The 26,066-nt window shown below is 50.5% G+C and overlaps 11 protein-coding genes across 11 annotated transcripts; 6 read left to right on the plus strand and 5 right to left on the minus strand.

Annotated features, from left to right (window-relative positions):
- Positions 1–812: 812 nt before the first annotated feature.
- On the plus strand, positions 813–2,224 carry ALTATR162_LOCUS2826 (uncharacterized protein; the record flags this gene model as incomplete). The annotated part of the gene is made up of 4 exons (XM_043310432.1): positions 813–833; positions 890–1,070; positions 1,460–1,777; positions 2,100–2,224. The coding sequence occupies 4 exons, from the start codon at positions 813–815 to the stop codon at positions 2,222–2,224; spliced, it is 645 nt and encodes a 214-aa protein (XP_043166367.1).
- Positions 2,225–3,352: 1,128 nt separating this feature from the next.
- On the minus strand, positions 3,353–4,105 carry ALTATR162_LOCUS2827 (uncharacterized protein; the record flags this gene model as incomplete). The annotated part of the gene is made up of 1 exon (XM_043310433.1): positions 3,353–4,105. The coding sequence occupies one exon, from the start codon at positions 4,103–4,105 to the stop codon at positions 3,353–3,355; it is 753 nt and encodes a 250-aa protein (XP_043166368.1).
- A 1,383-nt stretch (positions 4,106–5,488) lies between these two features.
- Positions 5,489–6,368, minus strand: ALTATR162_LOCUS2828 (uncharacterized protein; the record flags this gene model as incomplete). Its single annotated transcript, XM_043310434.1, has 5 exons — positions 5,489–5,551; positions 5,608–6,013; positions 6,082–6,191; positions 6,249–6,283; positions 6,335–6,368. 5 exons carry the CDS (start codon positions 6,366–6,368, stop codon positions 5,489–5,491), a joined length of 648 nt encoding a protein of 215 aa, XP_043166369.1.
- A 1,035-nt stretch (positions 6,369–7,403) lies between these two features.
- On the plus strand, positions 7,404–8,339 carry ALTATR162_LOCUS2829 (uncharacterized protein; the record flags this gene model as incomplete). The annotated part of the gene is made up of 2 exons (XM_043310435.1): positions 7,404–7,952; positions 8,007–8,339. The coding sequence occupies 2 exons, from the start codon at positions 7,404–7,406 to the stop codon at positions 8,337–8,339; spliced, it is 882 nt and encodes a 293-aa protein (XP_043166370.1).
- Positions 8,340–9,006: 667 nt separating this feature from the next.
- ALTATR162_LOCUS2830 (uncharacterized protein) lies at positions 9,007–10,399 on the plus strand (the record flags this gene model as incomplete). Its single annotated transcript, XM_043310436.1, has 2 exons — positions 9,007–9,948; positions 10,397–10,399. The coding sequence occupies 2 exons, from the start codon at positions 9,007–9,009 to the stop codon at positions 10,397–10,399; spliced, it is 945 nt and encodes a 314-aa protein (XP_043166371.1).
- A 486-nt stretch (positions 10,400–10,885) lies between these two features.
- On the minus strand, positions 10,886–11,906 carry ALTATR162_LOCUS2831 (uncharacterized protein; the record flags this gene model as incomplete). The annotated part of the gene is made up of 2 exons (XM_043310437.1): positions 10,886–11,726; positions 11,779–11,906. The coding sequence occupies 2 exons, from the start codon at positions 11,904–11,906 to the stop codon at positions 10,886–10,888; spliced, it is 969 nt and encodes a 322-aa protein (XP_043166372.1).
- Positions 11,907–12,766: 860 nt separating this feature from the next.
- On the plus strand, positions 12,767–14,462 carry ALTATR162_LOCUS2832 (uncharacterized protein; the record flags this gene model as incomplete). Its single annotated transcript, XM_043310438.1, has 2 exons — positions 12,767–12,851; positions 12,907–14,462. The coding sequence occupies 2 exons, from the start codon at positions 12,767–12,769 to the stop codon at positions 14,460–14,462; spliced, it is 1,641 nt and encodes a 546-aa protein (XP_043166373.1).
- Positions 14,463–15,391: 929 nt separating this feature from the next.
- ALTATR162_LOCUS2833 (uncharacterized protein) lies at positions 15,392–16,375 on the minus strand (the record flags this gene model as incomplete). Its single annotated transcript, XM_043310439.1, has 1 exon — positions 15,392–16,375. One exon carries the CDS (start codon positions 16,373–16,375, stop codon positions 15,392–15,394), a length of 984 nt encoding a protein of 327 aa, XP_043166374.1.
- A 1,751-nt stretch (positions 16,376–18,126) lies between these two features.
- On the plus strand, positions 18,127–18,852 carry ALTATR162_LOCUS2834 (uncharacterized protein; the record flags this gene model as incomplete). The annotated part of the gene is made up of 1 exon (XM_043310440.1): positions 18,127–18,852. The coding sequence occupies one exon, from the start codon at positions 18,127–18,129 to the stop codon at positions 18,850–18,852; it is 726 nt and encodes a 241-aa protein (XP_043166375.1).
- Positions 18,853–19,267: 415 nt separating this feature from the next.
- ALTATR162_LOCUS2835 (uncharacterized protein) lies at positions 19,268–20,652 on the minus strand (the record flags this gene model as incomplete). Its single annotated transcript, XM_043310441.1, has 5 exons — positions 19,268–19,831; positions 19,884–20,129; positions 20,185–20,261; positions 20,371–20,392; positions 20,611–20,652. 5 exons carry the CDS (start codon positions 20,650–20,652, stop codon positions 19,268–19,270), a joined length of 951 nt encoding a protein of 316 aa, XP_043166376.1.
- Positions 20,653–23,931: 3,279 nt separating this feature from the next.
- On the plus strand, positions 23,932–25,786 carry ALTATR162_LOCUS2836 (uncharacterized protein; the record flags this gene model as incomplete). Its single annotated transcript, XM_043310442.1, has 3 exons — positions 23,932–24,100; positions 24,154–25,218; positions 25,269–25,786. 3 exons carry the CDS (start codon positions 23,932–23,934, stop codon positions 25,784–25,786), a joined length of 1,752 nt encoding a protein of 583 aa, XP_043166377.1.
- Positions 25,787–26,066: the final 280 nt, after the last annotated feature.

Raw genomic sequence — 26,066 nt, forward strand, 5'->3', positions numbered from 1 at the left:
GTTTACATTTCACAATAGTGCCCAATTTTGCCGTGGTAACAACCTCACCGCTTTGCTTTGAAGTTCCTGTCTCAAGCCTCGCACCAGTTAGCTGCCAGCCCAGACACACAAAACTACAGTTCGCAGAATAGAGGCGCTATAGCAGAGATTTCCCCCTCACCGCTGTTCACCGCCCTGCACTCAACAACAACGACAACAACAAGGAAACAATGTCTACCGCGTCCCTCGACCACGCGCGCTGGAAGCAAGCAGAGGTAGTGTTACTCGATATCGGTAAGTCGCATTGCTATTCTCGAGTCCTGCATGCAACCACTGCAGCCAGCCTCCACCAACCTCGCGAGCTACGCATCTAGTCAGCAACTTTCCGATGGCGATGCAAACCAGCGACAAAGAACCTTGCCCTCGCCTGCCATGTCTGTGTTGCCCTCGGGCGCTACCCCAGGTTTTGCCTGCGCCACTGCAACTTCAGCCGCCTTGTCCAACCCCAAGGCGTGTGCTGACATGAATTTCTAGAGGGCACTATTTCGAGTATCTCATTCGTCAAAGATGTCATGGTAAGCTTTTCCATCTTCGAATGTCATTTCCTTCGCGCTTGCACTTTCCCTTGCTGTTCGTCTCGAGGCCCATCTTCCCCGCATCCGGACGAGTGATCAACACCACCAAACGTCTGTCGAGAATCACGCCGGCCCGCACTCCCATGCCATTCTGGTGTCACAGCAACTGTAACTCGGCAATGGTGAAGCCACTCGTTGCCTCTTTCTCGCCTCCCCTGTTCTAGATGCTTTTGCCGACCTGCACCTGCCACTCCAAAGATGATCCAACTTCCGTCATCTGTCACGCGATGCCTGTGGGGTTTCCCCTTTTCGCTGTCCGCTCACAATAGCCGCAGTACCCGTATGCACTAGACAGTCTCACAAGACTAGCACGAAATTCCTGGACGGATGCCGACTTCCAAAACCTCATCGCGTCGTTCCCAGACGACACCAAGCAGAGCGCCGATGCGCTAATCGCCCATGTACAAGACCTTACGCGGCGCGATATCAAGGCTGTGTACTTGAAGCAACTACAAGGTGGGTAACAAATGAGTCTGTTTCAACAATGATCAACATCCCGGCACTCCTTCTTCTGCTAAATCACTGCCAACACCAAGCGCCGACACCGCGCCGCTCTAAAGTGGCTAGCTCGATCGGAACAGACGAATAATTCGATCGGCCAGTCACCAACGCCAACATTATCGCGATAGTCGCCGCCTGTTGCAGCGACCCATGGTGGTGCCAAACCCTCGCCTCGTCAGCTCGACGCCGCTCCAAGAACGATTTTGTCCATCGCACCGCAAGCGTGCGATCTGCTCATTCTAAGCGCTGTTTGCGTGCTAGAATTATCACGTACACATGCACATTGCCTTTATCACATCACTCAACACTGGCATAACTCCGCCGAAACTAACACTTCATCGCAGGCCATCTATGGACAACCGGCTTCCGCAGCGGTGATCTCAAAACTCCACTCTTCGACGATGTAGTCCCGACACTCGAGCAATGGAAAGCTGCTGGCAAGACTCTAGCCATCTTCTCCTCCGGCAGTGTGCAGGCACAGCTCCAATTCTTTTCCTACGTCAGAGACGGGCCGAAGACGAGGGACATTAAGCCCCTGTTCTCCGCTCACTACGATACCGTGAATGCGGGTCCAAAATTGGAGAAGGCTTCTTACGAGAAGATATGCTCCGAGTTGGGCAAGGACGTATCCCAAGTCACTTTCTTGACTGATAACGTGAAAGGTATGTTGGCTGTTCTGTCACGCCTTGCTTTGGATTTGTGAAACAACACACCACTGCGCTCACCGCCCTTGCACCACCCCACCATACGTCCACCTTGTCTCGCATTCCACGCCACCATGTCCTGACTTCACATACCCCACACATATCTTTCGTCATGCCGCATGTTGCGTCTCGTTTAACCCCTCTCCTGCTTGCGTTGTTCATGTCGGTAGTCTTGTTCCACATATCTTCCTGTCACGCGACCCCACCATGTTTCATGTCCTACTTGCACGTGGCTAGCTCCAATACTCTGAATACAGTACTGACACGTCTGGTTTGATAGAGGCCGAAGCAGCGATAGAAGCTGGCGTCTATGCTGTCGTTGTTGACCGTCCGGGTAACGCGCCTCTGTCTGATGAGTCGAAGGCGAAGTTCGCTGTCATTGAGAAGTTGACTGATTTGCCCTAAGCGGACAGTATTGCCTGTAGTCGCTTTAAGCGCTGTAGACAGGGAAAGGGGAATGCCATGACAGCCATTGCTATCATGCCACGAATGGGACTATTGAGACCTCTACCAAGGTTTCTTCAATTAAAAATAAAAACACAACATAGAACACAGCTCTTGTATCCCTCGAAGCTATATTTTTTTCTTCATTCTGTGACCAAACTTCGCTTGCTTGTATCTACGTTTGTGCCATATAAATTCATCGTTTCTATATCAAATACTAGAGAAATGCAAAGACATATCTTAGTACTTGGAAGTCGAAGTTTTGCATATATGCCTTACTGAACCAATTCTTTCTCCCCCATGGTTAAGAAAACATTGCCATCTCGAACTTGCGTCGCTCTTACATTTTTGTATATTGTACGCTGCTCATATTCAAGGCCTTGAAATAATCACATAGTCATGCAGGAAGCTTAATTTAGTTGTAATTCAAGCATACACAAGTTGTGGAAGTTAAATCTGCGGGATTCCAAGGGCGACCGGTCGAAAACGAACATTCAGATTCCGCATAGTAAAATTCGCTGGAGAGATGGACAAATCTTTTCGCGCTTGAACTCAGTATCGAGATGGAGTTTCTTCGGTCATTCCAGTTCGTTGAGTTACCAGTCGACGTTTCGTTGAGTAAAATTTCCCTAGTATCGGAACAGCGATGTGAACAGGTCAAATATCGATTGCGCAATTCGTTTTGTTGGGATCGGTAGTACTGCTTGATATACCGAAACCGCTTTATGATCGTCGACTACGCCATGTATTCGTGATATTGCGCGAAATTGCGTTGTACATTAAGAACATCTTCAGTGGCTGATTCGTCAGGCAAGTATCCGGGGAAAACATCAACAATCTCGAACAGGCTTTCGCGGTAAATTCCATATAGACCTCGGTGATCATATTCGCTTCTTTGTCGTCATATCGGAACCGGGAGATAGTATGAACGGGAGTTCTTTGCGTATCGATATGAGCGTAACAGTTCGACTCTCCGCAAAGCAATCGAATGCTCTAATCGTTCGTATGCGCCACAATACCGCTCCTGTTGGGTACCAGCATCGAAGCCATATCAACCCCTCCCCTCCCCGTCTCGTCGCCCTCCCCGACCTAAACAACCTCCCCTGCGACCCCTCTAATCCACTGCACCGTCTCGTCAACCCTACTCAAAAACGGACTATGTCCACTCTTCACCCTCGTAACCTCAATCTCTCCACCCGCTTCCTTGACCCCATTGACCATGGCCTCCTGAACAATCGGCGGAACACACTGATCCTCCTCACAAAGCAGATAGCTCGTCGGAATCCCCTTCCAACTCGCACCGGTGGCAGGCGCGTAAAACGAGGCCAGGGCCTGTGACTGAATCTGCGCAAACCAGTACTGCTGTTCCTTTTCCACGAGATCCGAGTAGAAAACCCTGGCATCTCTAGCGTAAACATACGGCTCCTGTACATGCACCCACTCGGGAACAAAGTGGTTGATAGCATCCTGTAAACAAGTCCCCTCGTCCACGATATACGCTGCCATATACCCCGTTCGCACTACCCCGCCTTTCAAGCCTTTGGCTTCCCTTTCTGTCTTACTGAGGCCAACTAGGGCGCTGCCTGTTACTACGCCGCCCCAACTATGCGGTAGGACCACGACGTCGTTTCCACCTTCTCCTGAGTCGATGGCGCTGAGGACTAGGGAGCGGACGATTGCAATGTCGGCTGTGAGGTCGACGGGTGGGGTCGGGTTGCCGACGGAGGCTAGTTGGCTGGAATGCAGGGTGTAACCGAAGGTGCGTAGTTTGGACATCAGGGGTTCGAAGCAGGAGAGTGTGTGCCAGGCGCCTGGGATGAGGACGAGTTGGGGTTTAGGCATGGTTGATTGGATTTTGACGAATTGCGGTAAGGATGGTAGTTGGGATAAGGTGAGGACGTGGAGGGCGTCAAGATCGAGGTGTGCCGTGGGATGAGTCTTGTTGTTATCGTGAAGCTTGGGAGCTGTCGCTACGGGTACTTGGTTTCGAGTGTTGATCGATCGTTCTTATATGGCAATTAGTTGGTCACGAAACGGAAGATAGTGTTGCCGCGTTGCTCGACATGGGGCCAATCAGCGTAACTCTAGCCATCATGCTGCGGCGCCCAGGCACGCCCTATGCTGACATTTCTTACGTGGGTATTGGCGGCATGACTACTTTGTAGCAAGTATTCGGACGCTTCTCTGGTGGTTTGAGCGACCCAAGCCCGAAATTGTCCGAGTTTTTACTACGGGGGATTGGCACAGTTGCTCATGTCTCCTCACTATAAGCGGTGTCCCTGCCACGTGCGAGTCGAAAGCAAACTGCATGCCACAGTCTGGTCGGAGTAGGCGGTCGTAAGACTTATTCGCGAAAGTTATAACAGTCGAAGCCGCCCAAGTGCTGTCTGGTGATACGCCGACCTCCCCAGTTTCTTTTTTCCCAAAGGCTGAGCATGCACGTTTCTGGGAATGCTGCCTTTAACCACATCGCCTTGGGATCCATGGGTTTTCCTTGGGTGAGATGTTCCTGCTAGCGGGAGTCGTATCCACACGTCGTTGCTTCAAATATCTCGACGACCTCGGTATCGGCCGCGGCCATGCGGAATGGATAGCTCCATGATATCAGCCAAACTGACTCCGGTTTCGATACACGAAAGGCAGTTGATGCGGATCGGGTGGTCCGGAAAATCCTAAGTTACCTCCATAGCTCCATTGTTTCTCTTACTCCTCCGAAGGATGTGCTCTGGTCATGTCTCCTTGATTTGTAACGGTGTTGATCTTCGCACGTGCGTCCAAGTAAGGTACGATTCGTCACATAGCGGGGGATAGATTGTGTGGTGAGCGATCGTGTTCGTATACGTTGTAAAAGCTGTCGTCCGCTGTAATTGAGTTCGGGATTTGTTGCACTGCTCAAACTTGCAAATCGAAATTGATAGTGTGGAGTGGGGCGGAAAATGCACTGAAGTGTTAGCGAGGTGTGGTAGTCAAGATGCGCACACAGCCAATCACAACTCGCGACAGCCAGTAACACTTGGAAGGGTATCCTTGTCCTCTCAACAGGGGAAGCAGTCACAGCAGGACCAAGTATGATGGATTTATGTAGTTGTATACGAAAAGCCGAAGCTTGGGTATTGTTGTACGTCTGTCGCCGTCCGTAGGTAATATGTACGCCTTCAACGCCGACAGTACCCAGAGTTACCCCCCTGGATACAAACTGAAAGCACCGACTGGCAGGATGCATGCCTAGAAGAATCTCCACCAGATGAAGACAATGATTATGAAGGCCAAGCCGCCGATAGGTCCATACTGCGCATTGTTAGCAATCTATAACCTTTGTTTCTCTGCTCCTGCCTATCACTCACCTGTTTCAGCAACAACTCCCAGTTGATGCGCTCAGCAGTCTTCCTGTACTTCCTACTATCCTCGCGTAACCGACTCGAGATGTCGCCCATCCTCTCCAGACTGTCCCCACGGTAAAGCAGATCCTCAATGTTCTTGGTCATGACCTTTGTGACGTCCTTGAGCTCATCGTTCAGCTTGTCCAGGTTCTGTGTTGCCCTTGAATCTTGGTATGTCTTCTTTGTGCGCTGAATGAAGGTATCGAACTCGACAAAGGCGTACGGTCGGCATGTCGGTGAGAGGTATTGTTGCGGTTGATATGTGGTGGTGAATTCGCGGTGGAGGTCGGAGAGGTACGTGAAGGCGAGTTTGCGCGGGTAGGAACGCTCGCATATGCAGAGAAAGCAGAGGTCGCCTTCGATTATGTAGCTGATGATGCGTAAGTACGGGTTGGAGAATACTCTACTTGATCGAGGCAAGGCAGAAGATATACATACTGGTATGTGTAGTTTCCGCTCTCTATGCTTGCTTGTTGTTCCGCATTACGGTTTAGGCGGCGCTGCACAAGCTTGACCTTGGCCTTGACCTCGTTGAACTCGGCGTCTGTCTAGAAATTGTGAGTTTCCTATAAGAGCTACATGCACTGCGTTGGAGGTGGCAGTACCTGCTCGTCATCGACTGAGGCTGTCAACAGTAGGCCTGCGCATATGTCAGTACTTGCGCAACCCTCTATACAACCGAGTTACTGACCGTCAAGCCGGGATATCATCGTGTGCTTGATCATAGTGGCGGTTGTGTGTGCGAAATTAGACTTAGCAGTTGCACAGTATCGTCGGCTCAAGGGACCAGCACAGAGTCAGGCTTGTTGTAAGCAAACGCGTAGTAGAGGCTACGTGTTGGTGTTAATGATACCAGATCGCAAAGATGACGATGCGGAAAGGTTGCGGGAGAGCGCACGGACTTGCCAACGGCCATCACTGAACAACCAAGCATGCCATGACACTTCAATCTCCTGTCATCTATGACTCTGCCGATACTGTGTCCGCCACGGCAAGGGCAAACAGGTTCGCTGAGTGCTCGTCGCCACCTCCGTTACAGAACGTTTGGTACAACCTCAATGCCGCAGCCACCATGTGGATTCGAGCCGCTGTTCTCGCGTACCCTTCTCACACCTTCACTCTAGTCATCGAGTGGCGGACGCGCTTTCAGCCATAACTCCAGTCTTTTGCTATTGTAACCTTGTTGATGAATCTCATACTCGGCCATTGTCAGATCAGATTTGCGGAACGCCATAGCTACTGCCCCAACACCATAAGAGACCATCGTACCAGCTCTCTAGCAGCTGCCAATCTGGTCAAGCGCGTTGACGACGCGTCAATAAACGACACCAGCTCAAGCTCACCACCAAGCTTTTGCTACGATCTGAGCGACAAAATGTCTTTGCCAGTAAGGTACGTTTCATTTCTTCACCATGTTCGACGCCGCCTTGTCTGCCAAGTGCGTAACTGCTATTGTGCAATTACACAATACAACCTTCGCTTTCACTTCACGCACCAACATCAATATTTTTCTTATACAAGTTTATCGTTTGGTACTGTGTCCTATTCTTCGCCGATTTAACTCTCTCTGATAATAGAAGGCCCAACACGGATTGGTAGCCTTCATATCGTCTCCCCCAGCTTTGATTAACAAATTCAGACCTTCGTCCGCTACTGAATTCACCTCTGCGTACGACCCTCACCCAGGGATAGTCTTGCCTACAAAACACGCAGAGAAAACCACAACACCACCTCCTACAACACCACACAAAAGAGCAAAAATGTCACATGCTAAACCAGACCCCTCACCCCTCTCTTCACCTACCTCATCTCCTTCTGAGCAGACCTCGCCCCTGGACTCAAGCCTGCCAAACCAGGCTCCAGATAGTGCCATCCCGAGCATAGAGAACGGCTCGTCTATTTCCACGACTGCGCCAACATCCAACATGGGTGCCAAACGTGCGCCCAAGCAGAGCCCCAAAAGAGCTCGTGAGGAAGAGGATGATGATGATGAAGCTTTCGGTACACCACCTCCCAAGGGGACAGCCAGAAAGACAAACAAAGCAGCAAACAGTAATACTGTTACAAAGAAGGCAGCTGCTCCCAAGAAGGCAATGCCGAAGAAAACCCCTGCAAAGAAGGTTGCAGTTGCACCGCCACCGCCCAGTTCGCGCCCTTCCCGAAACCGCAAAGCACCAGAGCGTTTTGAGGACCTCGAGGAGAAGCCTACTCCCAAATCCCTCCCTAATAAGAAGGGATCCAGCAAAGTCTTTGACCCCATCTACATCACTACCAACTCCTCCAGCCGCTTAGTCAAAGCCGATGTTTACGTAAGTCTGCCAATTTCCAACCTATCCCCAAGTGAAAGCGCTGACGGATCACAGCACATGCTCCTCGAAGGACCAGCCTGGACAAGTCTTAGCGCAGAACAACAAAGCACCCTTGTCTCCATGCTTCCTCAAGATACGACAAACCAGGCCTTACTTGCCAAGATCAGCGCTGGCGAATTAGAAGATACGCGACCCTCAGCCTTCACTTTGGAAAACAACTGCTTCCGAACTGATGTCGCCAAGTTCCAGGAAGATCTTAAGAATGGTCATCTGGCGAAGACGTGGCAGGCAGCTGCTGAGCAGGCAGTTGTTGAACGGGCGGCAGGGGAGTACGATGAGTGGAAGGCGGCGGAGGCCGAGAGCTGGTGGGGACAGAAGGGGAAATGAGGTCGCCTGAGGCAGATGCTGAGCGTAAAGCGAAGACGGTCTTGAGAGCGCCTCACGCAGCGCTATCTGCACCTCTGAAACGCGACTTCAATAGAGTCATGACTTGCGGGAGTTGGCATGCAACGGCGTGCCTCAGTTGCTACAACTAGTACATATCTTCTTGATTAGATATGATTTCGACAAAGCGCATATGGAAGATCTCATGTATTTCGGCATTGTGCGCGCTGCTACTTGAGTCCATTCGAACTTTCCCTTCTTCCCTTTGTCACTTTGTTGTGCTCAATTGCAACAGTGAAATACCAGACATTCCCCACAACGTGACTATTCAGATACGTCAACACACCATTAGCGCGATGTAGCGAGTGTAATCTGCAGTTCTTCTAGATTCCATTTCATTCCCTGAACAAACGGTTCTACTACCCCTCCCACTTCGAGTGTCTTCAATCCACCGCGATTGCACGACAACGCACGCTCACGCATTCGAACGCGAGTAAAATTGGATTGAGAGCGCCGAAACTGAAAGAGACTTTACAGTGACAGAACAAGCGCACACTTGCACAGCTGGTCTTCATCCACGATCAGACTATCAATGTAAGTTCCAACATCGCTCGGTCTCTTGCCTACACCATCTCTAATCTGTACCTCAGCACTACGATACACGGCAAAAATGTTCCCTACCGCCCCGATCCGTACTGCACCGGATACGACGAGCCTCATGCAAGGCGGTGTCAGTACTAGCTTTGCGACTGTCACCAAGACCGATACCATCGTCAAGATGCCGTATAGAACTTCGACGGTCACCGTTTCTTCCACCGTCAAGTACACTACGACACACCTTCGCGCCATCGTCCCACCAAGTTTGCTCAAGAACGTGACTGCCGCCTACAACATTGTGGACAAGCAGAATGCCGCCACCGAAACATACGCAATAAAATGGGCATTGGGGCTAGCCCTCACCACAGGAGCAGCTTTGGCTTGGCATATTAGAAAGACTCCCTCTCCACCAGCGCCACCTGGAGTCGATCGATTGAGGTGGGAAGCCATAAAGTATCACGTTCACAACTGGCTATATGAGAAGCTTAGGTCCAACGCCGGCCTACGCAAAGAGCTGGAAGATGCGAAAAAGAAGCTGGAAGATTACGAGACATTGCAGGAAGCAAGGACTGACCATTCGTGTCAGACGGAGAAGCTGTCAGAAGGAGCACGGTCAGTTCAAGATGGCACATTGCAGCAAACGATAGACTTCAACAGGATGCCAGGCGAAGCGACGTCTCTGTACGGAGAGCTCAAGGCAGAGAAAGAAAAAGCAACCGAGCTACAACAAGCACTCAAGGTGGAGAAGGATAGTGCGATGAAGTTGCAACATCGACTCCAGAAGACGACAGAAGAATTGGGACGTAGCATCGTACGAGTACGAGAGGCTCGGAGGCATACGGTCGAATCTGGGGTCCACAGAAAAGAGTCGGATGACACCGGAGCTACAGTAGCTTCGCTGCGGGAGCAATTGGATGCGGCGCTTCAAGAGGCGTTCAAAGCCAAGGCTAAAGCTGCCTCCATGGATCAGGAGCTACAAGTGGCACAAAATGAGCAAAACCACGTGTCAGATGAAGTAAGCGATACTGCATCATGGACGGTATCACCTATGTATCACCTAGGTATCACCGATGTATCAGGTTTATGTTCAAAAAGGAGAGAGAACAAACCAACGAAAAAGAGGAATGAATCAAGACATAATCCATCATCGCAATCAAAAACTTCTCCTGAGCTCATTTTCAGCATTTTGATCTAACACCACGCCAATTCGGAGCAGGGCTCGCAACGGATCAAATCAAAGCAATACTTGATTTGATTGATTTGATTTGATTACATAAGCATTTAATTTGATTTGATTTTGATTTAATTTAGATAACTTGATTTAAATTAATACCCTGCAGCGGGGTAGATAGACCCCGATTTCTTGTACTAGTAAGTTATCTCCTAGCTAGTAAATTGCTACTATACTTGTTAAATTAAACAAAACGCACTTGTGAACAATAGATATACTAATCGTACGCTAGTGACTCACAGCGTCTACAGTAATACATTACGATAAAATTTTATATACAAAAGCAGTTAATTAGAGTCCTTAGAATTAATGTTAGAGTATTTAGCTTTAGCAATGTTTATGTGAGGGGTAGTTATAGGCAATAGTATTTGCTTCACACTACAAGAGAATAGTGGGGGAAAGCTCTGTATTACTACACTAAGTGGGGAGGTTGTGAGAATAATTCTTGCCCATGTCCTAACGCGCGGGGCGCTGGTTATGAGCAGGTTCAGAGGCTAAGGCGCGAGCGAGAGAAGCAAACATGTTGGGACCATAATCGTCCTCCTCGCTCCGCCTCTACCGTCCCGTGTTACATGTAATTAGCGGCTCTACTAATGCTTAATATGTAATAAACACTTAACATGTAAATCTAGTGTTAGCAGCACAGATCGAAATAGACTATTTTTATATAGTAAATTGAAGATCCCTTTCTGCATCTTCGTACTAAGCTTAGTATCGCTAGCTAAAGTTCCTCTTGGTAAAAGCTTATTGGTTTTTGATAAGACGGGGCATCCACACATATCGAGCCTCCCTCTTTACAACATGGAGGTGCTAACATGTTGAGCCAATTAGCAAGTCGATAACCGGCCCTAGCAATCTGAAGGCTGACAGTGTCCTTGACCGAATCGAAGTAAACAGGATAAAGATCCCCAACTTTGAGCACATCAGGACCGTTTGGCATCACAACGGTGCATACCAATGCGTTTGCCTCGCTAGACCACCTCAACACTGAGTCCTTCACGTTCGAGGTAGTATCACCTTGGATCCATCCGGCCGACAGGAGATGGTATATGCCATCAGTATTATCGATGGCATCGATAAGAGTCTGCGCCCACACCTGAGCAGAGGGTAACAAGTGCTGGTGCCCACCGATTATCGCCTCTGGTATAGAAGTATCCCAGGTAGAATGTAGATTCACGGACTTTCCGTTGAACTTTACGTGAATGCTGTTGCCACCCTGTGCGATGTCTTCGTTGTGTAACGGTTGCGTTGCATCGCCGAGGAAGTGGACGAGAAAGAGGAGAGCTTCTCGTATTTGCTCATCGTCCAGTTTCGGGTCGTTCACACGATGTGTATAATTCACTATGGCCGAGATGACACAGCCTTGAGACTTGCAATCTCGATCATAGTCGACCTTGCAACAGGTAGGCTTGTTTTTGCACACGGTGGGTGGGCAATCGTGGGCGTCGATGAAGTGAAGTACCCCTGACCATCTACCAGCTACTGAATGGTCATAATCGTCTGGCCATGAAGCATTTATCGCCAAGTAGTCAGTAGAGTAATCTTTTAGGATATTCTGAGCCCTGCAAAACGTCAGCATATATCTGATAGCATCTTTTTTAGGGTTGTACATACCAGCACGCTGTGTTTGGAAGGCTATAATACTGAGCAATGTATGCGACGGTCGCGTGGCCAAGAGCACCCCATGCGTGTACTGACTGAACAGTACCGAGGAGAACCGCAGCGTATTTGGTAACAATCATCATGAATGTGCAAAGAGTTCTTTGTGGGAAAGAATTCTTTAGTTTGAGGTGAACATCAGCTTGTACCGGCAGTTCAGCTCAGTATATAACGCCAGCAATAATCTACCTCTTCCAGCTCGACAGGCTTTCGAACCGACTTAGCACAGCCAGCATCCAATGGCGCTGTACCGTGAATTTCTGCGAGAACCTTGCGACATGAAGGGCCGCGTCATCTGGTGACGCTGTTGCTGAAGCTGAAAGTAAGGTATTTTAAATCATCTCGTTGGCCATATCCAAAATGATGCAGGCGAAACAAGCAAAGAAACTTTCCAGCCCTCAGTCACACGCATCAGCTCACGCAAGCTCTGCAACTAATTGGCCGTTGTTACCAGCTGAGTTCATAAATGGGATTGGGGATCATGCAGGGTCCAACGCCATGTTGGGCTGAACTCGGTACATGCAATGCTCGATCATCAAAGTCCACAATGGCTAGCTGATGAACAGCACACACCATTTCCAATCATTTCCAATGGTTTCCAGTCGGCATTTACCGACTGGAACACGTTCCAGCTTACTGCAATGCTTTCGCCACGACTTCGGTACACCCCCGTATTCTTCAATCCACAGTTGCCAACAATCGAGCCGATCAAGCCCCGCTAACTTGTAATGGTAACTGCTAAACCAACTGCAGCTAAAGCTTTATTGTAAAAGGTTAGCCAGATCTGATTAGCTTGATTGTTGGCAACTGTGCTTTAATCGCTGCAGTTGACTGAGTGGGCATACAAAGCTCTGTTATTTTGCCATGCAAAACCTACGAATCTTTCCGCTGACTTTTGTAGCAGCTCTCCAGTTCTCAAGTGTATAATTTCAATATCAGGAAAATGACTGACTTCACTATTTTAAAGAACATGCTCTCCTCTGAGAAGCAGGTGCTTGAGCCAGGCTCGGTAGGATATTCGAAAGCTGGTAAGTGCAATTGTTGCTCATTATGCGTGGGCGCGATGCTAATGATCGAATCCAGTATTCATTGGAAACTTGAACTACCGAATGACCATGCCCAGCATCGTCGTAGTAGCCAACTCTATCGAAGACGTTCAAGCTACTGTCACTTTCTCCGTGCAGAACAAAGTCCGTTTGACAGTCAAGAATGGTGGGCACTCTTACATGGGGTATTGTCTGAACCAAGGCGGAATCGTGCTTGATCTCAGCGGCATGAAAGGCTGTTACATTGACCCGGACAAAATGACGATTACGATGGCAGGCGGTATGATTTGGAAGGAAGCATACTACAAGTACCTCAAAGACCCGTCTTTCATTGTCATCGGTGGACAATGTCCAAACGTCGGTGTGAGCGGATTCACCCTGGGAGGCGGTCTCAGCCCTTTTTCTCGCAGCTACGGACTTGCCTGCGATAATTTGCTCGAGATGACGATCGTCACTTGGGAGGGCAAAATTGTGACTGTATCCCGAGATGAGCAAGATGAGAAGAAGCGGGATCTGTTTTGGGCCTTGTCCGGCGGCGGAGGGGGTAATTTCGGTGTGACAGTCAGCATAACGAGTAAAATGCACAGACTCAAGGACAAGGACGGAATTGTTGTCTGCGGCGACTTGTCCTGGGACCTTCCGCAGCAAAAGGAAAGCTTCGACAACATGATGGAAGTGTTCAACACCACCAAGTGTCCCGACGAGCTGACAATCGACGCACTCTGGAACCACGGAAAGAACAAACAACTCAGTGGCGGCATGACGGTTATCTACAATGGAAGTTGGGACGCGGCCCAAAAGGCCCTAAAACCATTGCTTGACTTCCAGCCGAAAGAGAACACTTTAAAGCCTATGAAGTGGTCTGATTGGGTTCACTTCAGCGAGGGTTGGGATCCATTCAGTCAAGTCTACCATCACCATGCATCCTTCATATTCGCTGAAGGGGCAATCACGCGGCAGGTCAGCAGCGTGATATATGATTCATTGGTCGAGGCTGTGAAACGACTGGATATCACGGACAACAACGGAGATAATGACCCCAAGTGTCATATCCTGTGGGACCACATTGGAGCTGCTACGACCAGAATTGGACCACAGGACACGGCCTTTTACTGGCGACAAGGCCATTACGTGTCAACAGTGAAAGTACAGTGGACCGATCCAGCACAAGGACCAAAGATGATGGACTTCATCGCCAGCTGCCAAGCAAAGTTACTGCCTCTTGCAATCGAGCAGAAGGCAGCTTACCTCAACTACATCGACGGCACCATTCCCAACTGGCAGGAGGCATACTATGGTCAAAATTACCCCCGCCTTCAGAAAGTCAAAACAATGTGGGATCCTCAAAATGTCTTTTGGAATTGGCAGAGTATCCAGCCACTTGCTGATGGTATAAACGCTATGCCCATACATGCGGTCCTTCCTGTTCCTAGCCAATCAGAAATCTTGGAGCTGCCTCAGCTTCGGAAGGTCGCAAGGTGGTGGGGAAAATGCGCGCCCTTGGTCACGCCGGATGTCTTGGGCTCACCTAGCACAGAGGAAGATGTTTATGAAAGAGATGCCGAGATTCGGAGGGAAGTTCTCCAAGGTTGAAGACTGTTGCGGAACAACAATCTCACGGGAGCAACTTCGCTGAAAGATCGAGCCCTCAGTTAGTAGTAAAAGTTCTAAAACTCGAATTGATAATTCTGGTGCCCGCATCGTTCAAATCTGACGATTTGGTTGTAGTATTTGGCTTTTGTGTTGCAGAATCAAAATACATCACCGTGACTGTCAAAACGCAGCCCTGCACCACTATGCTATGCACACGAACTACTTGACCTACACGTCACAAAACCGCAAGTCGCTCTTTCTGCCTTGCACTTCTTCACTTATGACCCAACATTAACAAACAAGCGGATGGGAAGAGTCTTTACCTTCAGCAGACTGCTGCCTGGCCTCTCGTGTTAGTCATTACCTTGGCGCACTCCACCACCAACGCATTGAACCATCTCCTCCACTCACCAGCCTGTTATCAACACCCCTAATTCCCGATTAAACCCACGATGGCCGATCCGATTGTCCCATTTGGCATCTATAGTCTCCAAGTAGAGATGAAAATCAACATATTCGCCTTCGTACGCGAGAAAACTACCAAGGCAATCGTATGTCTAGTAAGTCGAGAATGGCGAAACACTATGGGACCCATGGCTCTCGAGAACTTCACACTTTGAAAACGCAGAATCACCCCTGAGATGCTTTAGGTACAAGTCATGTATGGGAAACGAGCTGCTTCCTATGCAGTGGACAAATCAGTAGTAAGCACTCAGAAGCCAGCAAAACACCAACAAACATACGATGAAAAGCGTCCTTTTCATTGAAAAACTTTGTCCGCACAGCGTCCATATATACAAGAAATCGGCTAGCAAAATATTTACAAATCGAAGCCTTACTAAACCCCCTTTTGTCTTCATCTTTCATCCCTGAATCTTTTATTCCAAATCCTGAGATCATGTCATGTAGGTTGATGCACCCATAACCATTTAGAACTTGAGCGTAACACCAGCGGTTCCAACAACAGCAGCCTTGACGGCGCTAGCCTCAAGGAGCTCAGGAACCTCGTAGGGGGCCTTGGAAAGAGTACCCTTGGGGGCAGTGTTCTCGCTGTTACCAAAGTCATTGCCCTCAGCAACGGCATTGCCGCCGTCGGTGCTGTAAAGCGCCTTCTTAGCCTTGACCCAGACGTTGTTCTGGACGAGGAGCTGAGCACCCTGGCGGGTGTTGATGCCGTCGCTGACGTTCTCGTAGTAGTTGTTGTAGAGGTGACCGGTTCCGAAGCGGAAAGAGGGGCCGCGGGAGTTGATGTTGAGCCAGTAGTTGTTGTTGTAGGTGACGGTCAAGTGGCCCTTGTCTTCGCCGCCGTTGCTGTCGGAGTGGCCGACGAGAGAGGCCTTCCAGTGGTCGTGCAAGAAGCTGTTAGAGATGGTGACGTAGTCTGCAGCGTGGGTGACGTCGAGGAGACCGTCGTAGTAGTCCTTGTCGTGGTCGAGGTCAGAGGAGAGGTCAACGTGGTCAACCCAGACGTTCTGGGCTTCTTGGATGGCGATGGCATCGCCGCCTACGACCTTCTCCATGGCGAAGTTGCGGAGGATGACGTTCTTGACTGCCTTGACCGTGATGGTGAAGTCGGACAGGACGACGGAGGCGTCCTTGCCGATGACGGACTTGTTGCTGCCGACCTTGACGTTCTCTCCGCTTCCCTTAATGGGGCTAGTGATGAGAACGATGGCGGCATCCTCACCCTTGACGGCAGCCTCCAACTCGCTGAGGGAGCCGACCTCGATGGTCTTGCCTCCCTTTCCTCCAGAGGTACCTCCGTTCTGTGTGGCGAAACCGGTGGTCGCGACATCCTCCAGGGATGCAGCGCGCTTGGCAAGACCGTCACGCTTGGGTGCGATCTGTGATGGCATAGGTGCTGCCAGAGCAGAGACGGCCATGAGGCCGAGAGACATGATTGAGAACTTCATTGTCGAAAGAAGTAAGTTGGTGAAGTTGGAAAATGAATGTGAAGGGAAAAAGCGAAGGACTGGTGGAGGTGTTGGTGTAGAAAAGAATGGAAGAGCTTTGCTGCCGAAAGTCTCATGGGCAGGTAGTACACATCCTTATATGCAATCTGGCACTACACCCACGTCGGGTGCTGGACGTTCATTGTGACTCCGCCGTCGTGGTCAAGCCCTTGCCGACGACCGAAAGCATAGGCGCTGGGAGCACATTGTTTCAAGCTTTTCGCACCAATCCCCTCCGCTGGGCGGCCCACCGCAGCGGAAGACATGGGCTGTCACTCACGATTTCGGGTGAGCACTCTTCCCTGGTCAGGAACCGTGTGGCGGACAAACGTCGCGACAGGTAAAACGTTCTTGGCAATCATGCGGAAGGATTCTGTTTGAAACGACTAACCATAACGGGTGCGGGTAACTCCACTTCTCGAGATGTAAAATTGCAAAGGATGTCGTTCGAAACAAGCTCGTACTCGGGCATCATAACTATGCACCTGCAGGAATGTCTTGGCTATAGGATCTGTGGAGACATGGCGGGCGCTTGTTGGTATCGTCACCGGTCGACTGGTGGAGCGCACGGCTTGAGTCGTGAATGATCAGTAAACAACATGTATGAAATGTACGGAGATAGTCCTGATGCATGCAGTCAATCTTGAATATATGGATCTGTTGTGCCACACCATTCGGTGTGGTGTGGCCTGCCGGCTGCAGGTGCAGGCGTGACCGATGTGGGAGGCAAACGTCTGACAACACGCAATTCTTTTTAGATCGTAGAGATACCGGATCCGTCTATCGAGGCGAACCCGGCAACATGTGCACAACTCGTCTTTTCCTTTCTTTTCTTAAGATTGTGAGAAATCTCTGCCTTTACAGAAGCGTCTGGACTTGTTGATCCTATCGCGATCGGCCCTTTGCATGTTCCAACTCCTGATCAGAACCCAACAGAGCACGCCATCAACATTTGACATTGCGGTAATGAATTGGAATAATGTAGAGAGAGCCCTGCAGCATGAAAGAGAAGGATCGAGGAAGGGACGAGACGGATGCGAAGCTTCTCTTGGTTTTCTGGGCGATGTTTTGACTGCGCCGAACAACCGTTCTCAGGAGCGCGGCACAGCCACATCTCGATGTGAATGACAAAGGATAAATAGGGAAAGAAGTGAAGATTGCATGGTATCGGTGTGCTTGCTTACATTCATATAAGTGAAGCACCGCAGAGCTGAGTATCAGCACTTATGGCCTGTCGTCAAACGTGGACTGAATCCAAGATAATGCTCCGGAGCAAGCGCGAATAATGTGCAAGTCCATGAGTTTAGCTAGGTCTGGCTATATCATTTGAATACGATAATTTTATGTGACATTGAATGCGTGGCGGCCGACGTCCAAAGAAGGTTTTACGGTTGGAAGAAGGTTTCACGTGCCAGAGTGACATCATCGCCCAAAGCAGCAACCACCTCCAACGGAACCAAAGAAGGCGCCGAAGTGGCCAGTAGAGCATAGCACACGGCAGCAACAAACGATTTCTACAACGTGTCCACACTTCCAAATTCATTCCAAAACGACCACCTCTTCTGCGCGACCACTTTGAAAGCAAGTGTTAGCTTTACTGCGACCAGGGCAGCGTGTTATACTCACCAAGCAGCACGAAGTACAATCTACCACTCATAGAAGCCTACTCCAACTCCTCCACAAAAACACTTTGTACCTGCAACTCGATCAAGATGCCACCAATCCCCATCCACAAAAATGCCCCAATCGCGCCCACGACCGCCGCGAAAGCCGACGGAATCACCCCTTCAACCGCCTCATTAGACCCGAATAACCCCCCACCCACACGCACAACGCCCGCCTACGCCCCGGCTACAACAACACAAGATGTGTCAAGCCCTCCAGCTCCCCAGCCCGGAGCCCGTCCCGCTGCACCAACAGGCACAGGTGTAGGAGCGAACTACAACAGCACACCAGCACAACCCCAACCTGGTGCCTTGCCAACAGCAACGGTGGTAACAACAGAAACAAGACAAGCAGCACAACCACCTCCACCTCAGTTCAGTCACCCCCCGCCGTCTGACTCCATGTTAGCAGGCCGCTCAACGACAACATCTACAACACCTTCCGCGTCAGCCAGCAAACCTGGTCCTACAACCCTCAATTACGGCCCAGCTGCCTCGCCGTTCCAAACAGTTGATTCTGGGGGTGCAGCACAACAAGCGCAGCCTACGAGGACGAGCTTGGAACACCCTCCGGGCTATGTCCAGGCGCCGGATAACGCACCGTATATTGCTGGGGGAGGTATTGGGGGGCCAAGTGGAGCGGGAAGAGATACAGAAGGTGAGGGTGTTGGGACTCAGGCGTGGAATATGCTGAACAAGGCGGGCGAGGCACTGAAGAAGGGCGAGGAGAGTGTGTGGAGAGCGGTCAAGGGTAAGAACGGTGGGGGGTTCTGAGCGTGTAATGTGCTTCGTATAGAGGATGGCGGCATATGCATGGGTAGTAGATGGAACAGTACGTCACGAGTAGGAATGTATACTGTCACTTGATAGTGGAAGCTGGTTATTGCGTACAAAGAAACCCATGACTTTCTATAGACCACTATTTTCCCCATTGCACCAAGCGATGAAAAGAGGAAGTACAGGCAAGAGACAAAAGCATTGCAAGCCGGATATGACGTGTGAATGTATAAAGTACAAGAGTGTGTTACCACTCCGGGATCGTGCTTGTCGTTAGCAAGAACAACCTTCCGCCCGCAGGGCTTCTTGTCGTTCTCATACACGTACACCCCATCCCCATCTCTCACGTCGCGATTAGCTGCTTCCACCACATAAACGCAGGTTGGGGGTATCGAAGAGGGAAGAAAGGCGCTTAACCGGATCCACCCTTGAACTTCTTGCCGAAGAGGATGAGCTGGGCCTGGTCGTAGATGGACAGGACACCGGCACCGGCAACACCACGGAGAATGTTGGCACCAGCACCCTTGAAGAGAGACCTGACACCCTCGGCGGCGACGATCTGGCGAGCGGCATCCATGGTACCCTTGTACTTGACGGCCTCACCGGAGGTCATCATCATACGACGGCGGATGGTGTCAAGGGGGTAAGAGGCGATACCGGCACCGGTGGTGACAGCCCAACCAAGAGCGAAAGAGGCCAAGAAGTTACCCTCGAGGGAACCGGTGAGGAGGACGGGCTTGATCGAGTCGTACATACCGAAGTACAGACCACGGTAGACAACGATACCAGCAACGGAGGGCATGAAACCACGGTAGAGACCGCCGATACCGTCGGAGGCGAGGGTCTTCTTGTAGACGTCTACGAGACCGTTGAACTGGCGCTCACCACCCTTCTTGGCGGACTTGGCGTCGTTGGCAAGACGGGTACGGGCGTAGTCGAGGGAGTAGACGAAGAGGAGGGAAGTGGCACCGGCAGCCTGTTGTTGTTGTTAGATCATGTTCCGATAGGTATTGGACGGATGTACTTACACCACCGGAAGCCAAGTTACCGGCCATCCACTTGGCGTAACCGTCACGCTCCTTCTTGTAGGCGAACATGGACTTGTAGGTGTCGCGGAAAGCGAAGTTGAGCGCCTGGGTGGGGAAGTAACGGATGACGTTGGCGGTGTTACCACGCCAGAGGGAGAGGACACCCTCGTTCTTAGCGGTACGGCTGAAGCACTCGCCAATGCCGTCGTACTTGCGGTCAAGACGACCGGACTTGAGCATCTCATCCTGTGGGGTGTATTAGCAATTATTCATGTGCGGGGTGATTTTGGTAAAAGCTTACCTGGTTCTGGATGAGGAGCTTGACACGCTCGATGGGGGCGGCAGCGGTCTTCGAGACGGCGGCGGAAACACCACCCACTGGTAAGCCGTTAGTATCTGTAGTGTACGCAAATGATTGCTGAAGGTGCTCGCAACATATCCAAATGCCAATGGCACTCAGATCGATGGAGTGATCGATGGAACGTACTCAAGAAGTCCACCACGAAGCCCTAATTTGATCATTAGCCTGTGTTCCACGTAATTGACGCAGTCTCCACAATGTAGCCGCCCGACGCGCGCAATGCCAGCAAGATTTAGTCCATCTCATCGTATTGCGGAATCGCTGAGGAAAGCCCCGTTGATGCAATTGAGATAGATCTGCATCTGTTGCTGGCTCCACGGTTGTCGTACTGGACACCTTGGGGCAGCTGTAGGACGAGTTACATACCGGCATGCCGAACAACGACTTATCCTGTTGAACACCCGACATCTTGAATAGACGTGCAGAGGGGAGATTGGTTGAGAAAGGTGAGGTTGCAGATGCTCGTGCTGCGTTGAGGGAAGAAAGGTGTATTTGTAGCGAAGCTGCGACAAATTCTGCCAGCTGCGCTAACTCGCACTAGACCCATCACGTGCTAGTGGCTTCGTCCGCTATCCCGAGCGCTTCCTCATCAACACCTCGGAAACGCGGAGTGTGGGAGAAAGTGAATATGATAAGGCCGTCACGATGGGTGTCGCAATTCATTCGAGTTTCATTCTGTTCTGAGTGCTGCCGACAGACCTATCCTACTACAATGTCACATCTTTCTCCCTTATTGATCCCAACGGGACGCCCACAAGCGTTGCCGTAGCAGCCACAAAATGGATATGGTTTAACGAAACCGCGTCTAAAGGCAGCCCGCAGCCGTCAATTCAACATGGAAAATCCACTGTGGGGATGTACAAGTGTTCACATGCCTCTTCCAGCCCAAGTCTCCCACGCCTCTCCTTTCTGCGAGCCACCATTGTCAGGGTCCGCCATTTTTAGGTCGGGTAATCTCGGGGACGGAGCCTGGCTCGGGCCAACAACTAGCGGCAAGAGCTTCCAAGAGCGTGGGGCCCGAACTTCCAGAGCGGCGAATTTTCCATCACCCTGCCCGTTATTGGAAGACGTGCCGTGGTTCGCAAAGCCTCGCCTGGTCTCTAGGGCTGTTGAGATGGCACGGCTAGACGAGTGACGTTGGTGTTACAGTCTTCTTCGGGCGGCTTCGTCAAGTTGAAGCTGGGTGCCTTCGCATGTCGGTTGTCGCTATCTGACAATCTTCAGTACCACTCCGACTGCAGCCGTCAGGCTGACCACCTTTACAAGTTACCCGATCACGTCGTGATATCTCAAAGGTACTTCGTCAGTCAACGGAATACTAAGCCAACATCCCGATGCGAAATCCCGACTCGGTGATACTTAGCTCTCTCACCGCAAGTAGACTTGTGCCATGCATGGGTGAGCCTGGAGGTAGTCAATATGAGTTTTCAGCAAAAGCAAAGGGTTGAATATGGGGCCAGGAGTACTTCACGATTTTCCTGGTCAACAGGCTCACTTGTCAATTATCCGTGTATACGGCAAAAGACAAGAACATACCGATCGTGTAAGGTGGTGGGTTGCTACCATCCGTCCTCTACTCAAGGTGCGTGCCTACTAGCAAACGGTATCGCGCCCCATGGTCGCACATGTCACAGGCATGCCTCTACACGAATAGAGCCGAGAGTCTTCTACTGTCATCAACCACCGCTCTAGGTATCTACATGGCTCAAACCCATCATGGCGCGTACCTTCCAGTTTCATTGTCAGCTCCACGTAGGTCATATGCATTGTATCCCGACTTAAGATGCTTGGCTGTATTCGCGAAATGTATAAATATGACGTTGCGTGTCTGGCAGAAGATGCGAATGCAAAAGCCGCTGAAACGTCGCTGCTGTCGCTCAAGATACTTTCAAGAGTGATTCAGGTACCCAGAAGACCCGCTCGTCATGGTGCTAAAGAGGGCGCCGAACCAGAATGTTCTCATGGGGAATGAGTAAACTTTAGCCCAAGGAACTTCCTTCACACTGTACGGGGTCAAGAGATAGGGTTGTCAGAGATCGGGCAAGAACTAAACCACATCACCGCCTCCACCAACAAAGGCCTCACAAGAAAGTATACGAAAAAGCCATCTACACAGGATACCTTTCAAGATCGCATCAATCTGCCCAATCGAAGACCGATCTTCACCGACGTCATTTTCAGCGCAGACCTGGCAAATCCTACCTGACCATCATCATCATCGCAATGGCATACTTACTTGGGAGTCGAGTACCAGACTATGAAGTGGAGCGTAACGCCAAAGAGAAGGCCATGATGTTCCAGCGTTTCGTCTACACCATGTGAATCGTAACTTTGCTGGTATCCTTCAATCGCATCATGTCTTTTCATTGTGTTCGGAGAATATTGAACTTCTTGGTTCATATAACTGCTCGCCATGCATAGCTATGCTACGCCGCAAGTCTATGCTGCTATAAGTTGCCGTGTGAAATTGGTCTAGTCCGTGCAACACCAAGCAAGCATCATGTTCCGCAAACCTGCAAAGGCAAGAAGCTGCTTATCGCACGCGTGATGTTGAAGCAACTGAAGGTGGCAGAAGTGCGTAAAAACAGGTCGGCAAGATGACTCGTGGACGACATCAAGAACAGCGAGTTTTAGACTGCAAATTTGAAAGTGATGTGTGGTCCCTGAGTTGTTGGACTACAACGCTTCGGTCATCGTCTATTGCTGACGCACGTTTGAGCCAGTGTACCTAGGTAGCTTCCGACAAGCGAGGTACCCCTAAAACGTTAGGGTGGAACATCCCAGGAGTGAACTATGTTCAAACTGGACCTTTTAACTGATTAAAAACTCAATATATAATATTTTCGAGATGCAAATTAGTCATCAAGTTCTTCATCTGAAGCGCGAAATCGGGCTTGTGGTTTAGTGGTATAATACTCCCTTAGCATCTGAGTTTCACAGCAAGTGAAGCCTCGTGAAGCATGGGAGTGGTCCAGGGTTCGATTCCCTGCAAGTCCATTCTTTTTGCTCTCGTTGTCGTCGTCGTGTCGTTGTGGTTGCGTTGCTGTGGACGGCGGGATCGTGGGCGGATATCTCATTTTTGTCGAATGTGGAGTTCTAGGCATTCTAGACTCCGCCAGCAAATGAGTGTCTCCACACGACTATTCAACTCCAACTCCACCAGAAAGGAACTAGAATCAGATCATCACAAAACAACTGCGAATACTAGAAGAAGAGATGAACAAGGTGTAGCTGAGGTTGACAACGTCGCAACCCCACATTCCACTTGCCTTTTAGCGTCCGCTCACCACACGTCTCATTGGTGCATCCACCATTGCCATCCGGTCCGCGGGTTAGTGCCACGATCATCTCACTCATCAATACTGCTCAGCCACCTACGCCCTGATGGTCATCCGTATCTGCCGCAACGCCGTTATTCCGACGCATCATGGACTGCGACGATTGGCACGCAACCCTCCCGTGCCTGGACACCGGTTGATGACGGGTGGACGGAAAACGTCAGCTCCCGTTCCCACGTTTGCGCATTCGCGCAGTGGGTCTGAATGCTTGTGACAGCCTTTCAGGCATCCTTCAAGAACGCCACGATGTCTTCAATACCGTTGCCGTCTTCTTCTGCCCGCAAACTACCTTACTGTCTGAACTGCGAGCACGAGCAATCATTCCAAACGCCTTTTACAACTTTGCGCAATGTTCGCCATGGCATCAAGTGGCCATGTGCAAGCCGGCCTACCCCAACTGAGCACCACCAAGCGAATATGTAGAAGGGATTCGCTGTCTTCTTCCAGGACCCGTGATTCGGGTTACAACAGCGATCTCGATTCTCTCTCACCCTTGGATGCCGGAACGTTGGATCAGGGTACATCCTCCTACAAGTCCTAGCGGAAGCTCAGATCGCTAATGGCGCAGCAGACATTCTTTTCGCACCCCTTCCATGTGTGCCGAGCATTCTTGTCAACAACAAAGCTACCTTTACCAAGAGATGCAACGGCGATAGGCCATGGTTGGTTGGACGAAACAGCATCACCAGTAACCCTGCAGGAGTCGTCACCAGTCAAGCATCCCTCCAAACCACGCCTTCAGAGGCTCCAAAAATAGAATCTGTCAAGACATTGCTTGAGTGTCCACGTAAGGACATCCCTAAAGACAGGCCAGCGTCAGAAGATGAAGATATAGAGAGGTGGATCAATGACAATCTTCCATCCAGCAAGCGTCCTAGAGAACGAGTAACATCTATCGTCTCGATCTCATCCACAAGCAGCTGCGAAATGCATACCAGCACCGACGTCAGCGAAGACGAAATGGAGCACGATACTCAAACTGCACAGCAATTCCCGACATCCACCCAGAAGATTATTGATCTTATCTTACGCAAGGTCGAGATCAACCTTCGCAACGCGGCTTACAAGCAGTGTACGGGGAGCAGGGCTGCGCACACTCAAAGCAGGGCCGCAATCGTCTCGGGCCAGAGCAGTCGCAAAACGTCAGTAAGTTCAGGAACCAAACGCAAGTCCCGTCTCGAAGGTAGCCCACCGCCAGAGGAAGACGATGAAGACGGCCCAAACAAGCGACGTCGCGGGTCGACAACAACTATCACCGACGAATCCGAAACTGGTGCAAGATTTGCATGTCCGTTCTACAAACATGACCCGGATCGGTATCGCAACAGGCGCACATGTCCTGGGCCTGGCTGGCCATCTGTCCATCGAATGAAAGAGCATCTTTATCGGTCGCATTCCCAGCCGATATTTTGCCCAATCTGTTACGAGACTTTCAACTCGGACAAGCAACAATCAAGTCACGTGCGTCTGCGACAGTGCGAGAGCTCACCACCTCAAGAGATTGAAGGAATCGACCGCGAGACTGTTCGAACCCTGAAGAAGCGCACCCCTGCGTTGAGGCTGGAGGAAGACAAGTGGAGAGACGTATATCAGGTTCTCTTCCCGGATGTGTCTGATCTCGAGATACCCAGTCCATGTATGTTGTCTTAACATACTGAATAGCTATAATTTGCTAACATGCGTTAGTCTACGACTGCGACTCGCCTAGCGAAACATCTCGGCGCTTCCGCAGAGACCTTCTCCATCGTGTACACCAACAGCTGCTAGTCGAGGCCGGACATATCCCGAGTCCTGTCGAGCAAGAGCTTATGCAGCGCGTGGCCCACATAGTGCGCCGTTGTGAGTACGATCTACTGAATCAAGCGCAACCGACAGTCAACACGCGGCGTGCTAGCGCACCCTCTATAAATATTTCGCACCAAGCCACGTCTCTACCCCAGCCCACCTCAACAGTTCAGAGACCGCATCTAGCAGTGCCATCGATCGAAAACGGACAAGAACACGGATATGGTACGTCTGTCGAGGCAGAAGCGCCGCCATTCATCCCTGAGCCAACAATTGATTGGGGTCCCTGGGACTACCCGTCATACAATCCATTTGGCTTGGGAATTGACTGGGAAGCTGCCTTCCCATCTGCGCCTGAAATACAGTATACGGGTAATGATGAGTCAACTACGAGCTTTTTGGTGCCAATGCGGACGTAGGCGGATCGCATCATTCAACATGTTCATGGGCAAGGAGATGTAGATTAGAGAGCGAACAAGAGACATGCTGGGTACATTTGATAGCTCGTTTGGTGTGGCGTCGTAGATGTGGACCTCTAATGTATATGTGGTTTCCTGTACAGTCTTGCAATTACTTCAAGAGGCGTGATAGAGCAAACAGATCACTAGCGTGAGCGTGTTACTTTCCCTGCATGACAAGTAACGGTTGTTGCGGGATCTGTTTCGCTACGACGTCATGAATGTGAGAATCGCCGCGCGG

Source organism: Alternaria atra, assembly GCF_907166805.1.
Source record: "Alternaria atra isolate CS162 genome assembly, contig: 22, whole genome shotgun sequence".
Lineage (NCBI taxonomy): Eukaryota > Fungi > Ascomycota > Dothideomycetes > Pleosporales > Pleosporaceae > Alternaria > Alternaria atra.